We start from the raw sequence: 18,680 nt of genomic DNA, 5'->3' as shown, positions 1-18,680 counted from the left end.
ATCCACAATGATTAGGCAATATGTTTTTAAAAAATAAAAGATTGAGGGAAAAAAAGACCAAAAATAGGTATTAAAACTGTGAGGTTTGCTGGACAAGGTTCATCCTCAAAAGTTGGTGGGCTGAATATGGACTTAACATCAAATTGCACTTAGCATTTAGCAACAGTGATTACTCCATTCCTGCAATCTATCTAGTTCTCAATCCATCTTTTGCCATGGATGGTGCACACTGGTGTCATAGTCAGGCAGAGATTCTTTATGTCACTATAGAAATTGATATTTGTTGTGGCACAAGGTACATTTTAGATTTTTTTTTTCCTGTTGCCCAGTGTGGTTGCTTTTTAAAAAATAAGTTTCAGGATTTTGTTTAAATACTAGAAGAGAATGTTATGTTTCCCTTCTTAGGTTAGCATACAATGGGTAGAAGAGTACATAGTGAAATAATAGTTGCAATATACATTTATCAATGTACATCATTTCCTCCTTGTACTGTGTCTGTTTTGAAAATGATTTGGAAAAGTGGTTCAGACCTCAGGCAAGCACAATATGTGTCTGGTATTCATTTAGGTTTTCAGGCTACTACCTGAGCCTGAAGAGAAGACTTGACTGCTTTAAGAATTGCTTTAATGAGTCAAATCCTTAAAGTAGTGGTATCTTCTTTTGAGGGGTGGGGGTGGAATCCTGGAAAAGTATGAGCTTGCTTTGATTAGTAAGAGAGTGCTGTGTTCACTTGAGGTCTGAAACACTTCCAAATATTTTTCAAAACATGCAGATACTCAATCAGTAGTTTCCCTTCAAAGCAGCTGGGCAGTCTTCCTTGATGTGACTAGCAGATTGTTAATATTTGCAGTAAATATGCCCTGGTGGGATGCTTTTCTGATGATTATGCGTCATCAAGTTGGGGATGTCTCTTAGCCACCATATAGATACCCTTCTCCAGGGACCTGGCCCTTATTGGATCTTATAATAACCGCAGGAGAAAATATGTGATTAATCATCACACAATATTTTTGGTGAAAAACCCATTCCCTTGGAGTAGATAGTTGAAGAAATGACATATAAGATCTGAAAAAAAGCAAGCCCATTTCCACTAAACTTTGTCCAAGTGATTTAATACTTCTACTTTATATTAACTTGTTAGATGTGGTTGACAAGGGGAAAAAAGCCTCTGGAAAACTACCTCCAAAATTAGTAATCATGTTATCTTGCCAGTCACCTGCAGGACTGTTTACTTTGGGAATATTGTTTCTATAATTATAGATACATTGATACAATGTATGTAAACATTTTTCTATCATTCAAAATAAAATTTTATACAATCTTAAGGTGTAGCATACTTATCAAATCTAAAATAGGATAAAATGCTCTGCTCAATTTTACATAATTTGTGGACTTGGCTTGGCTTTAGTTTTTATCATTCTGTCCTGAAGATTGTGACTGTCCTCTTAATACAAAAAGGGCACCCATAAGAGACTATATCTGGGCTGTAGTACATCCAACATATAAAGATCATATACTAATGTTTATATATTCTTAACCAATCAGTGTATTCTTAACCTTCATTCTGATTAAGAACCCTGAAGTTTGTACCCTTCTTTATAATGTTTGCTTGATTCTAGGTAATAAATATATTGTGTCATCTAATATAACTTCAAATAACTTCACCAATGATATTATTCACATGTGGAGGGATATCCCCATTCATCCCCAATACAGACTTTCCAATAATATTTATTTATTCGTTTCTGCATTGTCTGACCATACAGATTCTGCAAAAATAATATGCTTCTGTTTCTCCTTCCCATTCTCCCCTCTGGATCATTTCAGCTGCAGGTCACTTCTGCAGAAAAATTAATAGTTTGTTATGCATTTATATATAGTGTTGAAAACTTGGGTGCTTCTTTAATTTTTATATTTTATTTGAAGCCTAAAAGTCTATATTTTGTTGATGTTATTGTTCACTCACTCTCTGCCAAAATTCATTTGAAACAAATTGTGAATCTGCCAAAAGGCTTGAATGTTTATTCCTATTGCTGATCCTGAACTGCTGAAGTGTGTAGAGCCCAGCCTTTCCAGCAGGGTTTAGAACTTTTGTTTCCTTTGCAGCCCCAAGCAAACATAATTTGTTTTATTCAGCTGTTAACCCTCCTGCAGGGAGCAGGATCTTTTATGCTTCCAAGAGGCACTGGACCCTCCAGTACTATCTCCAGCAGCAAGAGCAGCAAAGCTTGCAATTTATTCATGTATTTATTTGAAACATATGTGTTACTACCGATCACTGCAAGGAAATCCTTGAGAGTAATCTTTGGAGGAAAATAATAGTGATAGTATTTTTTTTCCTTAAAGGAAAAAACCCTTCTTTAAGAAAATAGGCTATCCTGTGACAATAATGTAACAGTATATTTCCCACAGAGAGAGACGGAAAAAAACGTTTTTCATTGGGTTTAAGCTTGTATATAAGGTGAAATCTGCTCCCTGCTGAGGTGTAAATTTCATATATAGTAAAATATAATTGCTGCATCTATATTCTTCTGTCTGACAGCAATACAAAGTGGCATGTGTGTGTATTTGAGCAAGTCATATGTATATGCCACCTTGAACTGTAACAATTAAGATGTAAGATATAAGTGCAACAATTAAATGTTATCATGTATGGAAAGTATAGTAGCTATTACCCCCTCCCTCATATTTTATCTTACAACATCTCTGCCTGGCAAGTAGAAATTTGAACCTGGGGAATCCATTCTGATATAATTCTTTCAAGGTGTAAAGATTCATGGGTGCTATTTTGGGCCTGCATGAATATTTTTAATATCTGCTTCAGCTAAAGCTATAACTGAAAATGATCACAATATACTTTGATAACTTGATAATATGAATAGAATACGTTTTGGTAGTAAATAGAAACATCCAAACAATATCCTTTCCTTTATTGTCCTCCCCAGTAAAATGAGAGAAGGTTGAATGTTTCTCTATTTAATGATTGATAGTAGATACATTAGGTACCAGAATGCTTACATATAGAACAAATTTGTTTTCACACTGTCATGCAGAAAAACTTATACTCTTCATAGGGTGTTGCATGGTTGAGTTAATACTGGAAATTAACCACATATGTTCATGAGCATGCCTCTCCCATAATTCATTACTAGCCACCTTTTAATTTTCCTGCTGGAAGCTAATTTTTTAAGCAATGTGCATTGTTGGTTGAACAGTCAGCCAGATATTTAGACTGGATGTGGCATTTTTATCCACCTATCGAGTCCTTCCCAAGGACCTGGAATAGGCAGATATTATTGTTTGGTGGTGTTAAAGGTATCGTTGCAGGATGTAAGCTGTTCCAAGTAAAGTTGCCTTTTGCAATTGACTGATGGTGATGGCGATGATGATGAATTATTAGGCTGCCAAATCATAAAGACTCAAGGTGGCTAATAACAAGGAATATTATTGCAGTCAACTTTGATCATTTATTTGAGTCCCCAGAGTTCATCTAAACTATGAAATCGCTTAAAACCCTAAGACTGTAAAATATGTCTTGCCAAAAAAATATAATCATTTAGCTTTATGCTGCAGGTATCAACAAGCAAGTTTTAAGTTCTATAGATTATTTTTGGTATTTTAAGCATTACCTGAAGAAGGGAAATATTTGGTTTGCTTTTTTTCTCTTAGCATAGACCTTTTTTTCACTTAGCATAGAAATGTCATTTCTTTTATGGAAGTTTGGTTCTCTGATTAGAAAGGCTAGCAATGTGGTTAGTATTTTATCCAAGGCCCCCCTCTTCTGGATCATATCAATATGAAAGAATGTGAAACTATGAATAGAGAAGTTCACAGAACCACGTATCTGCATTTTTTAAATTCCTAAGTGTTTAACAAATATAGACCAGTTTGGAAAAAAAAGGCTAACCCATTAAATTCTTTCTTGTGCATTATGGTCTGCAATTCTGTATCTAGCTAAAAGGTAAATTATTTTATTTTAGTACCTTTATCTATTTTTTAGCCAGTTACAAGAATGATACACAAAATAACAATAAAATTGAGTCTCTGTTGAAAACTGCATTTAATTAAAAGAAAAAAATGATACTTTTATGCTACATTTTTATCATACAGATAGTCCCCAGTTTAAGAACTGGTTCCATTCCCAAGGTCTGTCCTTAAGTTGAATTTGTATGTAAGCCAGAACAGTATTATTGTATAATACTGTATAAATAGTATTGTGTAATTAACTTGAACCATTGTGTATTTAACTCAAATCATTCTGCATTTAACTTGGATTTTGCTACAATGGGCACCATTCTTAACTATGGGTCGTCTGTAAACCAGGCGTTCTTAACCCGGAGACTACTGTATTTGCTCAAAATTCACTGAAATTTATGAGATTTCTTAATAAGTAAACTAAGCATACCTAAAACATTATTAGAATATATCTTAATAGATTTGAATGGTTATAAATATTAATAAAGAAAATGAATTTATCTGATACCTGTCTCTAAAAATATATTGCAATTTTATGGTGAGATTCTTTCCCAGTAAAGCTAATGGAAGTCTTTTTCCTAACTTCTAAGGGAGTACGATCAATTCTTCAGCTTTGGTATATTATTTGAATTATGTATTCCTTTATTTATTTATAAGACTTATAAAGACTTATATAGGTGCCCATTTTATGCACCATAATCCTGGGTGGCTTGCAAACAACAATAAAAACAGTAAAAAAAAATATAAAAACAATGTTTACTATGCCACTGTAGTCTAGAACTCTTATGTTTTTCTGTTTTGATATACATTTCCATGAACATTTTTGAGGGCCCTTCTGTTGAGTACTATATATTTTGGTAGCTGGGATCAAAGTAAAAGAAATTTGCTAATTTAGCAATATAGGAAACAACTTCTACAGTTGTTCTGTAGAACAGCTCAGTTATTCTGCTCTGAATTTGTATCCTACCACCAGTTTTAGAAAGGGATCTTTCTTTCAAGCTGTAAAAGAATTTTCTGAAAATGGTATTAATTCTGAAAAAGTTACAAAACTATAAAAAATGAAAGCATTATCTATTGCAGCTTAACATACTCAGATCTCTTCCAGACCCAGTTCTTCTGTTCACTGTGACTAGCAGAGACCCAGTTCAATAAAAGGGTATTGTATAGGTCTCCAGGTGATCCGACTGGATGCACTCCAGGTCACTGTGCAGCATTATAGAGATGATGTCTCTTGGATTTGTTTGGATTTTTGAAATGCATAGGTTGCTAAGTAAAGAAACTTTATATAACTCATGGATAAAAGTAATGAAGTGGCTTTGGTGTTTTGAAGTAGTCTCTAGAGCAGTCTTCACTGTTAAGATGTGCCAAGCCTTGGCTTTTCATTTCAGCTTTGAGAACTGCTGAAATAAACTTTAAAATAATTCCTATTTATATAATTCTTATTCTTGATGTTTTTGTTTCCATTTTTACCCTTGCAAAATATGAAAAAAAAAGTAGGGCAATAGTTAAGATAAAATAAAAAAGTTAAAATTTAAACAGTCAAAATAAGTTAAAAAATAAGTTAAAAATAAAATAAGTTTTTGAAAAGTTAAAATAAGTTAAGACATGCCAACCCCTCCATCACGGAACTTCAGTATCAACAATTAAAAATATAGGAATGTATGTGCTGGAAAAGTAACAGTCAGGATCAAAATGGCAAATGAAAAGTTTAGAGCAGGGAAGCAGAATAGACACATGATCTTCTCTCAGTGATAACAAGGCAAATTCAACTTACGGGAAATTCAGTTGAGAGGCAAGAGAAATTGGGTGATCTTAATCCCATTCTTTATTTTATGTATGTTTGAATACTACCAAACAGAATCAGCTTATGCATTTGTAAAACTTCTGGGCATCTTTTCCTTCTAAAAATCTAGGCTCATATTACACTCCTATTAAGCACATTTTCTAGATACATTAATGTATGATTGAAAACATAAACAATCACTTCAGACATTGTGTAGGCCTGATTATCTTGAGAACATGCAGTGGTTTCATATGCTTTGCAACCATGCTGCATTCAGAAGAAGTACCTGTGTTTTGGAGGCTGCCTTGATCTCTAAAATAGCATTAGATTTTCAAAATGTTTTTGGCATTGATGTATTAATGTCATTGCTTTTATTTTGTAATTGTTTTTATGTAGGAGCTGTGCTTTTGGCCAGCATGCAAGGATTAACAGTCAACATTGATCCAGTTTTATATACTTGGCTTATGTACCAGCCTCAGAAGCGAAGCAGCAGACTGATGCAGCAGGTAGGACATCTTTGCTTATTTACTTAGAGTCCTCAGGCAACGTGCAGTACAAACAGAATGCAGTCAGTACTGAAACATTAAAAATCAGATAAATCAGGGGAAATTAAGTGCTCACACATCTTGTACAATTTTTTTTTAACATACTATAGAAAGGATTTGATTTGTGCCATAAATAAAGCAAATAGGTCCAGCTAATGGGTATATTCCATAGCTGGGAGAAAATGTTCATAAGACACATTACATACACTTTGTAAAAAGAATAAAATAATTAAATAGTTTGAATTATAGGTGCAAAGACAGGGATTCAGACTATTTTTGTAGTAGTGCTCTTCGATATATTTTTTAAGGTTGCTCTGGAGGTTTGATTTGGCCACATTTGCTGGGAAAGAAAATGAATTTTTGTAGCCCCAATATTTCTCATATAAGGTATACATATTAAATATTTACCTTGAAGTGTGTTCCTGTTTTGATTAATCTTTGACAATCATTTTGTTTTGTAATTACTTGTTAATAAAATTGTTTTTAAGATTCTTTAAGAAGGTATTTTAATCAACTTATTTTACAAGTAGCACTGCTGGGATTTTAAATGAATAAAAGGTTTCAAATAAGATACTAGCCAAAATATTTTTTAAAAGGAGAGATTTGGAAATATTTAGATAAACATTGCCCATATAAACTTGAATAAAAAAAAAATCAGAAGATAACCAGGTATATCTTTGGTAGTTTGGGGGAAAGGTTATCACAAAGAATTTTTGTCTCAACTTATGTTGCTCTTCTTTGCAAAACTACTTTGGAAGCTCTTTTCCATTGTGGAATGTTGTTCCATCAGAAAATGAATGGCTAGGTAGAATGGGATTCAGCCCAGAGTACAGAGGTGTCTACAGAATAATTCTGACTAGTCTTAGAAATGGCGAAAAGATACTTATAGAAGAGAAGCTGGTCTGCTTAAGATACTGGAAATGAGAACTGAGTAGAGTGCTTTAAGTCTATGTGTTCTTGATTTATTCCTTTTCTCAGAAGAATGAGTGCTATATTTTACACGCCTACTGGGTATTATTGTTTGTCTAACAACCAGATAATGTAAACTATTTATATATTCTTGATAATTTTGAATAAGTATGGCCACAATGTATTCGTAAGCATAGTTTCAAAAGAATATGAGACAGTTTGTTGTCTCATCCACATTTGGCCCACTGTCTGGGAAAATTTTGCCTGGCTTGTAATTTCTGTATAGTTGTATGCACACATGTGTGTGTGTGTATGTTTGTTTGTTGGACAGATAGATAGATATCCCATTTTCCATTAAAATAACTTCCAAAGAGGTGGTAAATGAAACAACAAATACTCTAATTACTTGGTTAGAAAACTACAACTTAAAATGGGTAATGTATTTTCTACCTAGTGGACTATAGTTATTTCTAAAACAACAGAGATTGATCCTTTAGAGAAAGATTCTTGTAGCCAGCTGTCTACAAAGCTTGCTTGTTTCTATAACCTGATGAAATGTGCCTACTGTTTGGAGAAGTGAGTATAATGAAGGATAATATAGAGAAAGTTAAAATGTTATATCCTTCTTGAGTTTCTTAGCCTAATTAAATTTAGTGCAAATTTTTGTATTAATGAAACTTAAGGTTTTGTAAATACATAATGTAGATATTGAGAGTTGGTGTCTTTGAGTTCTAAGATATTTTTATAAAGTTTGTGAAAAATGAAGTTTACTGATAAAGTTTTCAGTAGGTTTATTTTTTATATTTTTGCATTTTCTCAATGCTGTGGTATATTTGAGAAAAATTATACATTTATACATGAAGTATAGATGAGAGAAATATACATGAGAGGAATTCAGGGGCACTGAGACTTAGCTTGGATAGGATTATTTGAAGCCTCCCTACATCATCTCAGTTCTGACTTGTCAAGATATTACAGATTTGCAAACAAATTGAGAAAATCCAGAAATCTAAAATATAAATCTGCTGAAAAGTTTCAGTTGTTTAGTAACTAGCAGGTTTATATATCCTCTCATCAACATCAAGGGTTGAATAGTATTGAAGAGCAGGGAACTGACTTGCTAGTTATAAGTAGACCCAACCTGAATAATAGTCTTTGATTGAGAAATGCTCATGATTGAAGAAAGCAGCACATAACCGGACTTTACTTTTTTTTTAGTAAGATATCTCAAGAGTTTTTTAACTTGAAAGGTTGGAAAATAATACTGTAAAGAAATGATGAAAAACTTGTAAAGCCTATAAAACTGTGGCTAGAATCCACTCAATTTTAAAATATTGTAGATAGGTCTCTTAGAATATGTTTGTGATGAGATAGTATTTCCTTTAAGTGGTTCCAAAAGTAATCCATAGTGACAAATTGTAAAGTAGATAGTAGCCTGAAAATAGTTCTAAAAAATTACAGGTTTTGTATTGCTTAAAGCAAAGTTATCTTCTGTGTCATATACTTTGAATGTTCCATGTCTATGTTTGCTAGATTTGTCAGAAAAATTCTTGTAAAGTTTTGGGAGAGAGATTACTAGGAAATACAGTTTTGAGGTAGAGTTTTGATAATTTATAATTTAACCACGGCTACCTACTGTTACAGCTGTTTTCTTTATGAATAAGATTAAAAGTCTTAAATAATAATATTATTAAACTGTGTCTTTACTCTTAGAGAATTGCTAAAGTTAAAGATGGTAGTGCTTTTGTACTATTCAAAACTTCTATTGTAGACATGAAATGTTGAAAGAGAGGTCTGAATATGCATTTTTAATGTAATATGAGTTTAAAATGCTTTCTAAAAACATAGCATAATGCACTACATTTGTGCCTTTCCTACTGCACAAAAAATCCAGGGTGAGTTGTGGCGGCTGTTACTTATTTGAGTAAAGAACTATATAGTTCCTGTTGTGACTATGTGGTTAGTGCTATAGGGGCAAAAGAGGATGTTTTGTTATATTCGCAGTTGGCTTCTGCTTGTGTCTAAACATTTCTTTTTTATTTTGAATGGTGAACAATGTTGACATTCACTGAAAAACAATATAAAACCCATGGCAAGGCTTGTGAATGCCTGCATAAATCTACATAATGTCTTCTGAACCTATTCATTGGTTAGTAGTAAAATATGGTATTTATTTGGTTCTTTTTTAAAGCAATATTAGCATTCTGAAACTTCTAGTTAGATGTGTATTGTAAAACACTAATCTACAAATAGCAGTATGATGGCCTAGTTACTCTTTATTGATTTATTCACAGCCTAGCCCTATCTTTTCTCCAAAGAATCTTGTGGAAGGCCTTTCTGTAGAGAAAGCTGGTTAGCTTGTTCATTCATCATGAATATAAATGACACCACTTAAGATCCTGTAATCAATACTGGATACCAAGGAAGATGGTACTTCTGCCACATTATTGCAATGAGAAACTGAACTTTCTCTGGTGCTATAAAAAAAAAGCCATATTTTTCAGAATTATAGAAGATTGAGAAATATGCAGTAATTTGAGACTTACGGAATAATACTGGCAAGCCTAATGCAAATATAGTTGTAAATGAAAACATCCTTGATAGTATGAAAAAATATATATGCTGTTTTAGAAAAAATGGAAGAGATCTTGGAACATACTACGTGGTGTCCTTTGATCAATTCACTGTAGATACTTGGAAAATAATAATAATAATTATTGTTATTGTTATTGTTATTGTTATTATGTGCCTGTCTCACAGGGACACTCCCATTTCATATTTCTCAGAAGGACTACTGAGTCTTCAGAAAAGGTTTTGTAATAAGATAGCTAGAAAAAAGGAGCAAATGAGAATCTTTATTTTAGGATCTTATCTATTTCCTATCGCTCTCTGATGCTTTCATTTTTCCCCCTGTTTTCGTTATGTTTTGTAGGTTCTTATACAGTATTGTCTTTTGATTAAAAGGTTTTTAGGAATGCAGATCTAATTTTGCAATAGGATTTTGCTCGACCCCCTGATTCTTCCAAGCATGAGAATAAAGATTTCTTGGTAGCACGTAAGACATTTTTTAAAAGTATTCTTTTGGAAAGATCATGCGAAGTTTGGCTGCACTGTCAATATCTTTGGTAACAGTGAGTGATTTGTCTGCTCTGGAGCTGGTGATAAACCCAGTGTTTGATTCTAAGTTGAGAATTAGTATTGTTGTTATAGGTTACCATAAAAAGTAAAAGCTGGAACAAAACATGTACAGTGGGTAATTCTTTTCTGTCCTGCCAACCAACCGTGCCATTTTTCAGATAATCCATTTCATTCCCCTCTTTATTTCTTTATTTACGGACACATTCTTATTGGGCAGCTTTATGTTTTTCTTTCACTTCTGAAACTTCCTTTTCCATGTGAGTGTAGATGGCTATATAAGTATATAAAGTATGCAGCTTGTACATATGATTAAACTGACTAAAGCTTGTTGGATATCCGCAGCAATTTTATTCCTGTTTCAGAGACAAATAACTACTTGATTGAAATTAGGCATGCCATGAATGTTGTTATTGAAAAATAATAGTGAATAATGATTAAAAAAAAATATTGAGATGCAAAGAGAACTCACAAATAATTAAGATGATCATAAATAATATTGGAGTTACTTCAACCCATATAATAAATTATGAAAGACGGTAAAGAAATATTTACTTAATTTATATCAGCCACTTTTCTCCAAAGAAGTCAGTGATGCATATTTATATCCCCCACAGTACTATTTATATCCAGACTGTATCATCTCTAAGATGGCTAAAAATTACTAGGGTTTGGTCTCTAATCTGCTGTGTGTAATATCAATCTCTGTATACAATACATTCATTTTAAAAATTATGTAATTTATTACATTTACCTCCCATCTTTCCATTAGAGAGCACAAGTCATAAATGATTGTCCAACTCACCTACTTACTATCGTAGTCTCACAAGAACCTTGCCGCATATGTCAGGCTTGAGACTTCAGACTTCATGGCTTAGGGCACTGGTTCTTAAACCGTTTGACCCAATTCACCCTTTTTCTGGTCTTGAATAATATCATTAGCCCAACCAAAAAGAGAGAGAGAAAGGGGGGGGGACACTATTGTTTTACAAAAGTCTTTTGGCAGTGGCATGCCCTTTACATACCATAGATATGCACATGCTCCATTGGTCATTAGGCGTTTCTGTTCTAGACCACATCAGCAATAATACAGTCCGGCAGCAGATGGGTGTTGCACCAATAACAGAGAAAAGGCAGGAAAAATGCTTATAGTGGTATGGCCATGTCCTACACGCAGCACTCCACACCGTTACCTGCACTGCCTACCAGTTTACCACTGATGGCAAATGCCCACGGGAAGACCAGAGCAAAGGTGGCAGGTCACAATTAATGAGGACATGAAAATTATATAGCTGGACCCAGTTGCTGTGTTGGATCTCATGAAATGGTGTTTGTTGATCCAAACGGGACCCTGCACCTGTGGGAAAATGCTAGGATGATGATGATGAAGAAGATCTTGGCAGTGGCAGTCTCACACTGGATCTTCAACTCACAAACAAGCGGTTACAAATTGCTTTGTTACTCCCAGGATATGCCCAAATTACCTCGCAGTTTAAGAACCACTGGTTTAGGATGACCCAGTGACTTATATAACTGAATTATCCTGTCCTGAAGTATCCTGTGCTGATTTTCTAATCACTAAAACTCATTGATTCACAGTAAGTTTGCCTTGTGTTAATCTACTGTGACATAAAAGTAGTTTTTTTCTCTAAAACATAATTGTTTTAATAATTTAGATTTAGATTTTAGAGATTTAGAGATTTAGATAATTTAGATTGAAATAACAATTGAAATTAATGATTAAAAGTAACTACTAATGTTTTTCAGTGGATAATGCCAAATTGAGAGCTCTTCATTGTATCATCTTTTGGGGGGAGAGGGTTAAGTTTAATTTTTACTACGTTAGTTAATGTTACCTAAAGCTAATCAGATTGCAGCCACATAAATCCGATTGACTTCTGAAAATATAAATGCTCTTCCCTAGCTTTTGAAAATATACTCCATAATGCTTGGTCTGTGGCTTTCTATGTTTTCCATGGTAATGCATTTAAAAGGTTTAGCCAAAAGCTGTGTAATTATTGTGCATTCTATACAATTTTGTGACTGTTCAAAAGAAGAAAAAACATATGCCTGTATTTATTGTACTGTAACCATCTGGTCTCCATCATGACAATATTGTCATTAAAAGTAAGAGTAGTGTTCTATATTTGTACGTCTTTCTTTTTCAGGCAGAAATTTTATTGGACACAAAATCTGTTTCCATTCATTGCATGAAGGGATGTCACGTGTAAAATGAGACTAGAGTCTGCTCTGCTTCTGCCTCTGCCATTCTGGAAGCATGATCACTCTCTCTTCCAGAATCATGCAAAGTCCCATTTCTAAAGAATGAATGATTGGGTTGAAGCAGGTCTCTAGATTCTGCATTTGGGAAGGAGTTCATCAAAGGAAATAAAAAAAGAGCATGCATTTGTATTTAAATTGCCACAGTACTTTGTGTGTTTGAACAGGTAACAAAAGAGAGTTATTAGTTTTTATATATCTTTATTTGTTGATAAAGATCTCTCTTCTGCTTATGATCCAGCTGTTCCCCAAACAACAACAACAACAACAACAACAACAATAATAATAATAATAGTAATATTGGATGATATCTTGAAGAACATTTCTGGTACAGAAAAGCAAGGGAAAGGAACTGACAACTATGGGCCTATAACTTACCTGACCACAACATTAAACTTGTTTTCTGGAATTATAGCAAAACTAATATATGCTAATTTGAAAGAAAATGCATTTTTCTCAATGGAACAAAAGGGACCTGCTAAATTCACATGGCATAAGACCAGCTGCTTATTGACAAAATTATCATTAAAAACTTAAAATAAACTTTATGGCCTAAATATACTATATAAAGGCTTGTAAATCATTCTCCATAGTTGGATTCAAAAATGCTTCGAAATGTTTGAAATAAACTGAAATATTAGAAGATTTCTGGAGATGTCAATTGCTTCACGGGAAAACACCCTTATGGGGGAAATTTGGGAGGAGTAAAAATAAAACCCAAGGTAACACATTTTCACCATTGCTTTTTGTACTAGCAGTGATTTAACTCACAAATATTCTGAACAAAATCAGTTTTGAGTACCAAGTCGCAAAGCAGAGCTCCCCAAATAAGCCATTTGCTTTATATGGATGATCTAAAACTATATACTGAATCAGAATCTAAAACTGAGTCTCTGTTGGATACAGTCTGTATATTTAAGGAAGATGCAAGAATGAAATTTGGACTGGACAAATGTGCTATTTGGTGATTAAAGAAGGTAAGATTATAGAAGATGGGCTACCCTTAATGAATGGAAATGTCATTAGACACCAGCACCTGAAGAAAGATACAAATATTTGGAATTAATGGAAGCTTCTGATTAATTGCACAACCAAGTTAAAAACATGGCTAGTTTAAGTTATATCAAACAATCAGGTTTTTTTTTTACGAAAACTAAACTAAATGGTGGAAATATTGCTGAAGCAATAAACACTTGGGCAGTCACTGTGATTAAATATACTGCAGGAATAATTGACTGGATTCAAGCCAAACTGGACAATCTTGATCAGAAAAACAACAAAATTAATGACCATAAATCATGCACTTCACTGAAGCAGTGACATTCATAGATTATATGTATCCAGAAGTAGAGGTGGTAGAGGACTGTTGCAAGTAAAACAAACTATGGAATAAGAAAAACATAGTCTGAATGATTACATCTGGAAAAGTAAATAGACTATGCTTATGGAAGTTTGCAATGAAACCCTCCTGAAGTTTAAGAAAAAAATCGGAATACAAGACTAAAGTAATTCAAAGTTGGATTAACATCTGGTAAAGCAAACCACTCCATGGCAAGTATATGCACGATACTGAAGGAAAAGCAGATCAAAATCTAACATGGTGGTGGATGAAATCTGGAAATTTAGAAAGGAAACTGAGGGAACAGTTCTGCCCTACAAACAGTTACCTCAAAGCCCAAATAATTTCGTTCACATACCAATTAAGTAAAATTAAGGATAAATGTAGACCATCTCATTATGGCTATAGTAAAGTCGCTCAGATTAAACATAACCCCATGATTGACTTGCAAAACTTGTCTGTTGGAATTTATGTAGAAAATTTGGCTTTACTGTTGGCAAAAACCACTGGGATTGTGTGTTTGAACAAGTTTTGCAAAATGAGATGAAACTTTTGTGGGATTTCAAAATGGTAGGCACAGCAGACATTACTGTTGTAGAAAAGAAGAAAGTATGGTTCATTGATGTGGTGATAAAATTGATGAAAAACAACTGGGAATTTTTTTAAAAAAATCATGATTTACAAATTGAAGTCAAAAGATTATGGAGGAAAAAAATCAGTTGCCATACTGACATAGTGACATTGATAGGCTACATTTGCCCCGTAGCAGAAAAGGACCTGGGGTGATGCAAGCAGCAAACAGTTGAAAAAGAAAAAGGGTAAGGATAAGCAAGAAGATGTACTAAATGACCTAATAAAATAAGGTATATTGAAACTGAGATTATATGTAAGAACAAGCAGCTGATGATGCAAAGACAGTACTGTTTTTTAAAAAAACTGTTACATGGCCAGTACTTTAGCAACATCTAAGGAAAGGTTAATAATGAAAAAAAAAAGGCAGTGGTTAAAAAAAAGTACATTAAAGAAGGAAATGGAAAGGTTCATTTTAGTGGCTTAAGAACAGTCTTTCTGCCTAAGTATAATGAAAATTAAAATTGAGAAAACTCAGTAGGACAGTAAATGTTGATTATGCAAACAACAGGAAGAGACTGTTGAATACCTACTATGTGGATGTAAGAGGATTGTGCAAGTGGAGTATTTGGAAAGGCAGTAAAGTGATCATCTTAATTCATTGCAATTTTAATAAGAATTATCACTGGTAGAATCACAGTATTGAAAAAACAGTCAAGAAAGAAGAGGTTAAGATCTTGCAGGACTTTCAGATACAAGCTGATAAACATAATAAGCCAGGCATGACTGTAGGTACAAGTATGGATAATTGACATAGTAGCTGGAGTTAGGTCAATGAGAAGGAACTAGAAAAAATAGGGAAATATAAAGGCCTTCAAATAGAGATCGAGTGAATGTAGCAAAAGAAAGTCATAATGGTGCTAATAGTGGCTGGTGAGCTTAGTGCCATATCAAAAGATCTGGAAGAGCACTTGGACACAATAGGAATGGATAGAATTTCAATTCAAATACAAAAGGTTGCATTACTTGGAACAGTATGTATATTATGATAAGATCTTTAGCTACCTTATATCTTTGGGAGGGATCTGATAGTCAGAACTACCAAATCCAGTCAGAACTATCTGGTAGACTGTGTGCAAACAATAGTGGTGGTGGTGATGGTGATGGTGATGGTGATGGTGATGGTGATGGTGGTGGTGGTGGTGATGATGATGATGATGATGATGATGATGATCTATTTGTCCTGCATTCTGGTAGGAACAGTCAATTCCATAGTCTGCTTGGCGTTGAATGATATATTTTCCCTTTTCCCAGTTCCGTTATGACCATCAAAATGTTGTAGTGCTGATAATTGTTGCCTTTGTCCCCAATACAGATAATTCTAATTATTCACTTTCCCATTGTTCAACAGCTTTTTAAAAGAACATTTAATGATTGGTATATATAGATTAAATAGCTTAAAGTCTAGAATCATTGAAAGAATATCCCTAATTTTTTGCCTAGTTTTTTGTCAGCTTCTAAAACCATGATCTTCTATTAAGGTGACTCTACAAGAGAAAGAAGTAGTAAATAAGTATAACTTCTCTTCCACTAGACTAGTTATATTAACCAACTGGAATAGAGTTGTCATTTTCTATGTTCATCAGCTGCAATTTCCTTGCAAGTTTGAGACTCAGACCCAACACTTGATCACTTTCCTTATAGTTTGATCTTTCATTTACTTTATATTTACAATCAGCAATACCAAAAACTCGGCCAAATTGTATTGAGTATCATCAGCATCAACTTCAAGCTTGAGTTCAGTGAGCAAAACTGAGACAGCTGTTTGTTTTCCAGATCAGCGGTCAATATATGGGTATAATTTTTCCCATCTTTCTCTGGCTGTGATAATCTTTGGTTTCCCTTCAAATAGCATAGTATCCAGTATTGATCCGTTTCTATCACGATAACAAGTTGATGCTATGTTTCAAGTCATGTTATTTTTCATTAAAGCAGTCAGACAATTTGGTTTGGTTTTCAGTTTTTGTTTATATTTGGCACAGTAGTACTCATGGCAATAGAGTATTCTGTACTTGGAAAAGAATACTGTAATTTATATTTTCTTTCATATTTTAACAGGAGTTTTGCATCTTTTCAGATCCAGGAATGTTGTTCAAACCACAAATATATTTCATACATTTAAATAACATGTAAAATAATATAGAACATAGAAGATAGAATTGGGAGCCAGACACTTGATCTCAGAAAAAAAAATGATCTAAACTTTTAGATTCAGTACTGGAGCTGAGTATAGTCCTATTGTCTTGGGCTCTTGTAGCCTGAAGCATGTAACTAGTTCAGCTTTAATTCCCTTCCCCCAATACATAACTCTTCTTTATGTAACTTTCTGCAGATTTGTAATTTCTTTATCTGTTTTGGTGGAACCTTGTTTCTTCTCAAATGCTCAAAGATAACTACTATCACCATATTGCAGGAAATAGATAAGGCTATAAGATTGTAGTTTACCTAAGGCCAGTTGGTGAATGCTTAGTTAACAGTCCTTTGTTCAGCTGTTACATTACACCAGTTCTAAAATCTCAAATTTCTCAGACATAAAATACTATTAACAAAAATTCTATTTTTTATGTTAAGATACTTTCACTGTTTCCACAAAATAATATATGCAATGTGTGAGATTTTTCACTTCTTAACTCTTTAACCATACTGTAGATGCTATTTTTTCTGGGATATCTTTCCAAATGCTGATATATCCCTTTTTGTTTATTATATGCTGCACACAAATCCTGCATTCAGTTGAAAATTCTTGTGACCAGAGATGCCATCTTTCCCACTATTTTTAATGTTCAGATATGAGCACTGTTGCTTATATATTTAAAATAGTGTCACTATCATGATATAATAGGAGATGCATGATTAGACTTTAAAAAATCCTAGGTTTTCAGAATTACAAACATTTGTTTTAAAAAATACTTCTATAAAGCAGATTTTGAGGATGTGGAAGGGACAGCTCAGAAGGAATTAAGCATAATCTGTGGCTATGGAATCTAACTGACAGCTGAAGGGAAGATGGTAGAAAAGCAAATAAGAACAATGAATTCAATAGAGTATCTTGGAGGCTACAGCTAGATGACTTTCTGGAACAGAGAATTCCAGATGTCCATTCTGCAATATCTTGTTGTAAACTACATCTGATTCTCTACTTCATTTTTTAAGGAATGAAACGAATTTCTTTTATTAGATTTGTTTTATGCCCTGATCTGTTTTTGCATGTATGAAAAAGCAGGTTTGGTGCAATATACCTGGCCAGATAAAGGTGGTAGAAATATTTGCTGAATGAATAGTTGTTTCCATTTTTTTGATCCAGTTCTCAGGCATGGAGCACTATTAGCAAAATTAGTAATTTGTCAATCAGCTTGGTGGGAAGAGGAAGGGAGGGCTGGATTCAATTTTACTTGCCCTCCCAACTCTACTGAAAAATTAATTAATACAACTGGTTTTTTGTAAAGACTGAATGTTTATGGCTTTTTATTTTTAAGTGATGTTTCAAAAGAGTTTCAGTAACTGTCAAGAAAAACAAAGGCGAGACAATTGTGTGCTAAAATCTATGTGTTAAAGCACTGCATTATTCCAGTGCTTAATACTGTAACTTGTATTGGCATGCTTTTTGTTTTCATAATTTAATCTTTTTTTAAAAGACTTATGAAGTAACTACATTCTGTAATATGAAGAATCATTTCCTACATGCTAATTTTGAATTCGGAATTACTCATTGTGTTTCCTTTTCTCCCCTTTTTTGATTCTGACAGGCTGGATCTATCTCTCTCGGGACACCCGTCACAAGGAAAAAAGATGATGAGATGTCAGTTGGAAGCACACCGTTGATTAAACATCAGTCAAATCAGGCTTCTGAATATGCCAGTAGCCCTATAAAAACAAAAACTGTAACAGGTAAGTCTGCTTTAATTCAATTTAGTTTGAAATTATTTTAACAATCTTTACAATTTAAATGGTAAGAATTTCAATGTCAGTCCAGGTTAAATTTACTAGAAGATTAGTTCAGTTTTTTCTAATTACCACCCAGTTTTATAATCAAATACTGGTTTTTAAAAATACGTAATTATTATTTCAAGTTCCTTCATCCAAA

The 18,680-nt window shown here is 33.5% G+C and overlaps 1 protein-coding gene across 3 annotated transcripts in view; it reads left to right on the top strand.

Moving 5' to 3' along the window:
• VPS13B (vacuolar protein sorting 13 homolog B) overlaps positions 1 to 18,680 on the top strand; it is a 403,839-nt gene that overhangs the window by 122,672 nt on the left and 262,487 nt on the right. For all 3 annotated transcript variants that reach the window (XM_088149087.1, XM_088149086.1, XM_088149088.1), the window contains exons 20-21: positions 6,155 to 6,264; positions 18,343 to 18,484. In XM_088149087.1, coding sequence (XP_088005213.1) covers positions 6,155 to 6,264; positions 18,343 to 18,484 — 252 coding nt within the window. The remainder of the gene's footprint in view (positions 1 to 6,154; positions 6,265 to 18,342; positions 18,485 to 18,680) is intronic.

The sequence above is a fragment of the Python bivittatus genome, unplaced genomic scaffold (assembly GCF_059951505.1).
Source record: "Python bivittatus isolate LINGU-HERP-01145 unplaced genomic scaffold, Pbiv_v1 ctg000590_np1212, whole genome shotgun sequence".
Classification (NCBI taxonomy): Eukaryota; Metazoa; Chordata; class Lepidosauria; order Squamata; family Pythonidae; genus Python; species Python bivittatus.
Note: the sequence above shows the minus strand (reverse complement) of the source record. Positions and strands in the feature narration are given on the sequence as shown.